Source organism: Zeus faber (genome assembly GCF_960531495.2).
Source record: "Zeus faber genome assembly, chromosome: 20".
Taxonomy (NCBI): Eukaryota; Metazoa; Chordata; class Actinopteri; order Zeiformes; family Zeidae; genus Zeus; species Zeus faber.
The window spans coordinates 13,269,612-13,279,611 of record NC_137207.1 but is presented as its reverse complement, the minus strand read 5'-3'; the positions used below and the strand labels follow the sequence as shown (position 1 = coordinate 13,279,611).

At 44.9% G+C, this 10,000-nt stretch overlaps 1 protein-coding gene across 1 annotated transcript in view; it reads left to right on the top strand.

The window, feature by feature from the left end:
• ryr2a (ryanodine receptor 2a (cardiac)) overlaps positions 1 to 10,000 on the top strand; it is a gene marked incomplete at both ends in the record, with an annotated part of 197,947 nt that overhangs the window by 46,547 nt on the left and 141,400 nt on the right. The window contains one exon of the mRNA XM_080021214.1: positions 9,067 to 9,186. Within this exon, the coding sequence (XP_079877340.1) occupies positions 9,067 to 9,186 (120 nt within the window). The remainder of the gene's footprint in view (positions 1 to 9,066; positions 9,187 to 10,000) is intronic.

Genomic DNA, 10,000 nt, shown 5'->3' with positions numbered 1-10,000 from the left:
TGCGGCACAAGACACAGGGTGTGTGATGGGGTTTTCGGTAGTGACGCAGCACCATCTATGGCTGAGTCTTTCTCAGATATCTGAGAAGGAGAAAAACAGGCTTCTGGATGCTCCGGTAAAGGTGTAAGGCCTATTTGAGCACATTGTGGACACCATGACCCACAAGTTCGAGCAGCAGTAGGAGGTCCCCGCGTTACGAGCCCCGACCGGCTCATCGCAGGAGCAGTCGGGATCTAGACAGCCCCCAAAAAGGTAGATGATGAGGGGCTGGAACAGCAATCCTCTCCGCTGTCCCCAGCAGTCGCAGCCTTCGGTGTTGTGGGGCAGAAAGTGGTGGAGGACCTGAGCTGCCATGGAGTGGGGTTTTGTACTGTTGGACTGTCTGCCCGTCCTCTAATTTTAGCCTGAAAAAGACAATCTGCTGTACAAATTCCCGTGCCTGCAAAAGCCGTGCAGTCAATGTACACAAACTACACACACAGTGTGTTTTTCCAGTGTGTTTATCGAGGCCCCCATCCACTCAGAGACATAAGCGTCAGGGCCCAAACCAAAAATATGAGCCAGAAGGCCCATAAATGTGTGGGGGGAAATCTTCAAACACGCTCCCCACAAGTGGAAACTGTGGCCCCTGAGCAGGACGGGCTATTAAACTAAGGTTTCCCATTGAGGTGGTGGAAATACTTCAGAGTGCTAGCACCCCGTCAACAAGGGTGCTTTACACATCCAGCTACCCTTTGAGCACTGGCGTGTGGCCAGGTGTTAGCCTGCGTTCAGAGTTACGCTATGTGGTTGAGAGTGGTTATGGTCAGGTGATACAAACTCAGCTGTATGTGGAATCCCCACCCACGAGCATTGCGGTGTGTCAGGGAGGGCGGTGATATAATTTACCTTCCTCACCCTCCGAATGGGTTCTTGTATGCTGAGATTGGGGTTTGAGGTCACATCTGTCAGTTGGTCCTTGGAATGGACTCCCTGGGCCCTGGGTTCTATGTCTCTGCCTTTGAGGGCTTGCATAGGACACATCGGTTATGACCTCGCTGTCAGTGAGGTTTGAAGGTATACAATATGGCAATCAGAACTCGAGTTTTCAATTCAGTAATATGGTTGGGTTGTGCTACAGCCCTGGTTTTACGAATGAAGAGTGAGAGTATATAGACTGGTGGCCAGGCCTTATGATGGGTGCCGTAGTGGCCCAATCACAGCATGTCAAGGCCAAGTTGAGACTTGGTTAAAAACAGCTTTCAGCTTTCTTCAGTGGAGCTGTCTATAGACAGCTTAAGGCATAGTAAGAACTCTTGTTCTTCATTCATAAATGTCTTCGTATATGTCTCCTAAACGTTTTACTCTGTGCGAAAAAGAACATAAACACATAAGGAAATTTAAAAAAAAACAAAGTTGTGTGTAAAAAGTGACCAGAGGCAACATTAAATCCCTTTCGGCACCTACTACTCTTTAAGCTACGACTTTAAATGTCCAAAACAATGTATATGTTGAGTGTATTGTGTAAAATTCCACTCAGCCATATTCAAAGCTCAAGTCCTTGCTGTAAAATTTGAACAAATGTTTTTTTCTCAGTTTTGATGGGAGGGATTGTTCTGAAGTGAAATCTTCATGTCTGGAAGAGCTAAAAATTTCTCACTGACAGTGACACTGACACGAGGGACAAGTTGAAATTATGCGTTTTTGCAGGACACGGAGTGTTTACAGATTTTTGTTCAAACAGAACCATTTGTTCATATTTAATCAAGTAACAATGGAGACAGGGGAGCCAAGCCCCATTCTCAGGCAAGTTATTGAGTTGGACATAATCGATATGCACATTTTTTATCACTTTTATCGTTTTATATTATATATATATATATATATATATATATAATTATTATTATTATTATTATTTTTTTATTTTTTTTCTCAGTGTTTCATGGTCAGTTCAGGTGAAATAAACAAAGCATGTTTACTCTGGGAGCCAGGCGTTCTGATCTGGACTGTGGTCGAGGAGACTTCAGTAGGTTCAGCGGTTCAGTAGGACTCAAGCTTCTGAATTATTTGGTTATTTTGATTGGTTTATTAATTTTTTTATGTTCTGTTTCCAAGTGGAGGATGCTTCATCACCAGTGGGCGGCATTTGGCGTCCAAGGCAATGATAACTCCACGGCTAGGAAATGGTGCAATGTTGCTGTGAAATTTGACAAATTTTCCCATTTAAGTTTTAACTTGATGGCTTAAAGCTGATTTCAATTGGCATGTTGGCGGTCCCTTGTGCAGTAATACCTGCAGATTCAAAAAATTGTAGTATCTATTGTAGTATTCTGCTATTGTAGTATCTCCCTCCCTGATATTTGTAATGAAAGAATGATTTTCCATGTGCAGCGATGGGATGTATCCAGGACTTATGCATAGATGTACAGACATACTCCAAAATTCTGATGGCAGTTTGATAAAGCCCATTGAAATACACGACGAAGAGGTCACCATTGTCGTCTTCAGCTTTTCTCGGGGATAGAAACATCACTACGTTGAAATCCTAACCCATGAATGAAGTAGTTACAGCAAGCTCTTTGACTCACTGTCAGGAGAGTTGAAGCTGTTTTAATTTTGCTGCCACATTTTTCCATTTCGGGCACCCATCCTGTTCCGCACAATAGCACGCCTGGAGCTGCATTCAGCTGTAGATTTTCACCATATCTGTAGGCCAGTCGCATGCCATTCATAGTCTATTTCAGAGTATCTATCTATAAATTCACTGGGCCATCAGGAAGCTTGGAAGCACACATAAAAGCAAATGTAGATGTGCCCTCCAAATGTTAAAGACATTGTCGTTTTAAATGTTACTCCAATTCCTGGGGTTCATTTTTTAGCTTTGATTCTATATGAGGAAAAACAGCCTTGTAAAGATGTCCAGCAAATGAGGAAGGCACAGTCTGTAAAAGCAATTTTTATTGTCTTCAATTGAACGGACCCTTAATTTTGCCCCGTGGCCCCATTTGGACCCCTGAGAGATGAGTGCACATGTTAGTATGCTGGTCAAGCTCAAGATTATGTTGACAACAGGGGCCCCTCACTCATGAGTTTACGCTGGTCTCTGTAATTGTATACATCACATACGTGCACAGACAAGTACACAAACACACACGGAAATTAGAAATGCGGGCTTGTGAATTCCCAGACCATTTAGGGACACCAGGCAGAAAGCCTACTCGAACTTGGTTTACTTGGAGAAATGTCAACATGGTAATGCTTTGTTCTTGGTCTCCTTCCCACTGTGTTGAGTTGCAAAACACCATTCAGCATTTTGCCAATTCTGATGCGGAGGCTTCACACGCTGATCAGATTCAACAATATCTTTAACAATGTCCGTCCTTGTCCTTTTGTGTATTTGTGCATCTACAGAATACTAGATAACGATCAAAACAATTAGTGCCGACCTTAAAACGGACAGAGTTGAAAGCAAACAGCTCGAGATTTTTGCCGTACGGTGCAGTTCTCAACTGTAGATGCAAACAGATTAACAAACACCACACAGCATGTAAACATCCAGGTACAACATTGATGCTTGTACAGATGCATCTGTATATCACACATGTAAATATGTTGTACATTGTAAGCTATGCATGCACACATGCATACAAATACCAGTAGGGTAGGGACACTCTCTCTCTCTCTCTCTCTCTCTCTCTCTCTCTCTCATAAAAAAAGACTCCACAATTGAATAGGATTAGCTGTCACAGTCAATGCATTCTCCGTCAAGGACAGATGATCACAGACCAGCGCGCACAGACACACATTGGCTGTGCGTTTTTCAAAAGGGCTAGTTCAACGTTTCATAATTTGAAATACATCTATGAAGTATTTGATAAGGAATATTTTGACTTGATGCACTGATAAGTGCAGACAAGACGCAGGGAACAGTCTTCGGCGGCCATTGCTGGCTGAGATCGATGGCAACCGGCCATTCGGAGGAAGAGTTGTAGAGTCCAATGGCAGCAGGCAGAACATACCTCTTATAGAGCTGAAGTTTCTTCTCCCTCCCTCCAGTGTAGTGGAGGGGAGGGAGGGAAGGAGGGAGGTGCTGTCTATAGTGGCCAGCAGTTTAGTCATCATCCCTCTCTCTGTTCCAGCCTCTAGAGAGTCAAGGCTCCTGCCCGGAGCCGACCAGCCTTCCTAATGAGTTCAGTAAGTCTCTTTGCATTGCCTGCTTTGATGCCGCCGGCCCAGAACACCACTGCATAGAAGAGGCACACAGCTGACCCGGTGGAGCCCCATGATGCAACATGGTGTCATTATTCTATGGTACTATAGCGACACCTATGAACACCAACACATAGGCATCTAATAATAGACACACAATTAGATCGTATGTGTGGTGTTTAAGAGAACGGCCTTGTAAGAAACGTCTTACAAAGTGCGATAAAAGGCAAACACTAGCATGACGCATGTTATTGATAGGAAGCAAAATGAGTGGAATCAAGGAGTTCAACAGTTAGAGTGGGAGTCACTCTAAAATAAGACCATTTTTTTTGTCTTATTTTCAGACCAGGAAGTTTTCCTTTTTTCGGTTGAGACACAATAGTGTTGCGTCTTTGTTTGACAAATGACTAAAATGGCAGATTCCCTCAGCAGCTCCCTATAGAAGAGAGCTAGGCAGATCCTTGTCCTGGGATGACCCTTCCTGACTCTCCCAGCTTGCTATCCAGATACACTCCTAGGATTGTGTTTTCCTGGTAAACCTCCACCTCAGCTCCCTGAATGGAGATCGGAGGCAGTTGGACCCTAATCTGTTTGTCATCCACCATCCACCATTGTTGATTTCCAGCAGTAGATGGCTCTGTTTGCTCCACTTAACAACATCATTCACCAGGCATCCTCGGCATTCTGCCCCCCTCCCACCATGGACGCATCCCATCCATCATAGCAGGGAGATCTAACAACCTTTCCAGATTCGAGAAGAGTCCCAGCTGTACTTTGACATCTGAGGTGTAGGGGTTGAAGAGGAAGCAAGCCAGGACTGTCCCCTCGCTGTCCTATAAGGCGATTACAGACACGGTTTGTTGATGTGACGGCTGCGATAGTCGAAGCTTGCGCTGCCAATTCAGACCCGTCAGCCTGTTCGCCAGTCTGATATATTACCTCTGAATAATTTGTGGTTACACTGTTAACTTGGTGTCCGGACAACAATGGCTTTAAGAAAACCTTCTGCCATTTAGCAAGGGTGTCAGACACCACAGACTCAGATGTCAATCTCCCTCTTCATAGTATGGCTAAAATAGCAGGGCTGCCCTAGAATCATCACTCATCCCACACACACACACACACACACACACACACACACACACACACACACATCTAAGCTTGTCATCATTTCAGGGCCAGGATTGATGGCATGTACATGTACTTTGTGACGTAACTCTGTGCTTGTGTGGGAGTACTTGTACTTGTGTGACGATGCACCAGCACTGTCATAAAAGCCTTACTCACATCCAGTTTGAGAGCTCAGAGTACCATGCTGCATACCATGCTTCTCATTTAAACTGCACAAACTCTGAAAGAACCTCATAGATTTTTTTTACCTTAACCCGCGTTAAGTACTATTTCTTTCGTGTGTGTGTGTGTGTGTGTGTGTGTGTGTGTGTGTGTGTGTGTGTGTGTGTGTGTGTGTGTGTGTGTGTGTGTGTGTGTGTGTGTGTGTGTGTGTTGGGGGTGGGGTCAGGGATTATTCAGCGAGTTGGATTGCTATTTTTTTCAACATTCAAAAATCCTGTGGTCACTCAATCACAAATTCAAGCAGTAATCCATTTTTTGTGTGCGTGTGTGTGTGCGGTGTCTGCCAGTGCATGCCAGATATTTACAGTATGAGCACAAACAAATGTTTTTTTTACCAAATGATCAAAATAAACAGAGTTTATCGACTCATCACGTTCCTCCATTTGCATTTGCAGCCAGGCGGGAAAGTGGTCCTGACAAATCCAGTTGAAGAAAATCCTGAAAATTCTGCCTCGAACAGGGTTTCTGACCTTTCGCAAAATGAAAGACATCATTTCGTCGCAGATAGAGGAACTGACCGACCTCGTTGATCTCACTGAAGTTATTTTGAAATTAAAACGATTCAGTACAGACTTGCGACAATGTTGAATCAGTAATTCTGGGCCGGGGCTCCCCCTACAGGTGACCGTAAATGCGGATGTTTAGCTACGAGCAGACTTGATTTGGGCTATTCCTCTGGTCACAGGTTTAAAGGCTGAATGGAAGACATGTTCCAGGTGTAAGTAGGGCAGCCCCCTGAAAGTTGGCGGGTTGAATCATCTGTCGGAAACCCATCAGTCGACTGAGATTCTTCAAGTCGAGCAGTCGTGCATTACAATAAGAGGATAAAACAGATATAAGCTTACAAAATGCACAGGGATAACATTAAAGAATTATAAGTAAGATCACCGTGCCCTCTTCCTCCAGAGAGAATCAAGTAAAAAACAGTGTGGGGAAAATGTTTGTTTCGTTCCATAAGCAGACGTAAAAATTTAATCACACGCTGTTTTGGCGTGCGGATGGCAAAATGCGCCCCCGCCGATTAGTTGAATATTCGCACTGAACAGCCAAATCCGATTAGACTGACGCAGTTCTGAGTCGGCTACAGACCCAGATGAGTGTTAGGACCGTAAACTCTCGAAGAAAAAAAATGGTTGCAGTGTCCGTGACGTCACCCGTCAGTTTCCAAAGACATTATTTGAAGCCTTGAGTTTGGGTTTACGCTCGGCGCCGTCTTGGCAGGGAGTCTTTTGTGTTGTGTCCGAAACACCAAAAATAGTCTTTTAGTATGTTCAAAACCATAAAATGTTGAAGTACCAGAATGACATAATACATCTGATGAAATATCGTCCGATTTGATCGTTGTATAAGTCAGCGTGGACCATGAATGATGAACCCCAACAACATTTTTTTCTGGTCCGATTCGGACCAAAGAAACCAACCTGCAGCTGAGCTGAATTGGCACGGTGTACCCGTCGTTTTTCCATCAGACACCGTTTGTTGGTCTACTGGCAGAGTTATAGATCTGTGTGTGGGGGTGATTTATATGTGTCCGGGTGAATTAATAGAGATGGGCCAAAGTGGCACCATATGAGTGATAGTGCAAGTGGCCGGGGCCTCACACACACTCTCATAATTCACCAGCCCACGCAGCCACACATGCACAGATCCTGAACTTGCCAGCCTACGGACACACAGCTACACACACACACACACACACACACACACACACACACACACACACGCACACACACACACACACGCACGCATACAGGAGGATTAGTTTAATCATACTTGTCAAGACCAGCTTCATGCTTCTGCTTTGTGTCTAACTGAACTTGTGTGGAGTTGAAGGATAATCCAAACTATTTGTGAAGGTCAGTGTAAGACAGATAGATTGATAGCTTGTTAAATGCCATTTAGGAGGAATCTAAACCCTTGGACACCTCCCCCCCCCCAGAGCACAGTCATTTATAGTAGTAATGCAGATGGCACTGGGCACAGGGTTTGGCACTTATACGCACTGGTTGTTTTTAAATCAACCAGTGCACGCCCAGTCAAAATGTAAGACGTTCTAAGGCATTTGAATGGCACAGTTTAACAGAAACGGCTCAGGAAAGACGGTCTCGGTCGCAGAGCCCTGAAGCCCGCCCCCCCGCTGGCTCGCTGTTTATTGAAAGGTTTATTAATATTACATGTGTCGCGTGTCCAAATTGCAACAAATTCGACACCGCGCGTCGTTGGGTCCCCGTAAACACACCCTCCTGGTGCGAAGTAGATGGGATGAACGGCTGTCGAGGTAATCGAAGGACATACAGAGATTCTTTCCTTTATCGTTAGATTAGATAGTTAGAAGATTATATTAGATGACATAAGATGTCTGCTTAGCCATAATATCCACATTACTAATAGTTATTTCTCAAATATTTCCTGTGTGGAAATATCTCGTGAAATTAACAAAGGTTAAAATTTTTAATTTCTTTCAAGTCAAATGATCTTATTATCTTAGGTGTTATCATGATAGCAAATTTTGTTAATATCACCAAGCCTAATTAAGTCCATTATCTGTGCATTTGATGTAAAATAAATAAAATGACCATCCAATGATGGTCGTTGTATTTATTTAGTAGAATAGTAGAAGAATTATATTTACACTCTTGACATCAGTCTACATCAATGCAGTTTAATGGTCAGTAATACATCAATGCTTTTATTTTCTGTGAGATTAATTCCACAGAAGCTTGCTTTGGTGCTTGCCTTCAGACTCCGTTGTCCCCTAATCCTGCTTCACGTTCTCGTGTCCAACTTGTTTCTGCCACGTTCGCTCCGCCCGCCGCAGAAGGAACTTTGTTTTCAGACTCCGACTGCGCCATCGTTTCCTCAGAAGCATGAATTCGAGTCACATGCAGCCGCCTCAGTCCGCCTCTCACTCTCACGGCCAGCAACACAGACACGGCGGAACTGGCGGCGGGCCAGGCGGTCTCGGCCGACCCAAAGCACACTTAGGGCCGTATTAACTAAACATTTAGTACGTGCCCTAAAGCCCCGGCTTGTGTAGAAGCGGCCGCAGCTGATCCATCAACCTGAGTGCACAAACCTTTTTGCCCGTGCGAGGAAAAAACAGGAGGCTGCCGAGGAAGCAACCCTCCCCCCGACCCGTAGGAAAGTAGGCAACAAATTGATGTGTTCAGTCATAATCAGGAGAGCAACTGCAACTCTCTTTGGAATGTGGTATTTTAATGCAGAAAATATTCTCATCCGATTGACCGAATACTGCGCACTCAAAGCAGAGCTCCGCTTAAGACGACGATAGTTCACTGCGTCCAGCTTACTTCGCAAAAGAGTCTACATCTACAATGTCATTGGATTGTTTTTCCTGCATGGTTGCATTTCCTTGTTTCTTCCTACCTTCTCCCTAAAAGCCAGAATTGAGTCTCCTCTTAGCTTCTCCTACCATGGATTCACACGTCGAATGGTAATTGCTTGTTTTCATGAACTGTGCGTCATTCCATTTTTTATTTATTTTTTATTTTTTGCTTTTTCCAGGATGACGAGGTGGTGCTGCAGTGTTCGGCCACCGTCCACAAGGAACAACAAAAACTCTGCCTGGCGGCCGAAGGTTTCGGGAACAGATTATGCTTTCTCGAATCCACCTCCAACTCCAAGGTATGGGTTTCATATAAGACAGCACGTTTTTTCGCCCCCTCGGTTTTAGCCGTCTTAGAATGAGTAGGTTCTCTCCCTGTCGGGTGTCTATTTGGCGGCTTGCACGGCAGCGGCACTTTGCCCGGAAGTTACTCCCAACCCGCCCAGAACAACACGATACATCTGAGACTTTCTCTCCTTGATGACACACGGTATGTCTTTGATAGGAACCCTCACCTTTGGTCTGATTGACAGAGTGGCAGCTATGGGCCTGGAGCTGCACCCAGGGAAGTACTCATCATGCAACAGGAGTCCAGATTCCTGGTGTCAGAAAGCTCTGAGCGTAGGGTGTAGCGCGAAGGGCAAACCGCCTTAGAGCGTCTGTGAGGGAGTGGACCGCCCTCGCAGATGCTCGACGACTTCCTCCATTTGGCGTCTTATCACTGGAGGCGCAAAATAACCCTTTGGCGACATATTTACATTCATGGTCAATTTTCACCAATATTACCAAACGATACCACAAAAATATGCGAAAGTCAGAAATATCGAGGTTTGTAGCGGCAGTTTCCATAGTTTCAGTGAACACCACCGATAACCAGAACGGGTCTGGGAAGGACGCAATGGGTTGAAGCGTGATGCCAAAATCCTGGTTGGTTGGATTTCTTAGGTCCCGCCCCCTACAGCTCCCGCTACAGGATAATCATGTTGCAGCGGAGACGGAAGAGCGTCACCATTTCAAGAACTAGCATCAATTAAATTGACACGTGGGGTGTGAGTTCTGGGACCCAGTTCTCCTATCCAGTTCTTTGATCCAGCCATTGAGTCCCATGATCCA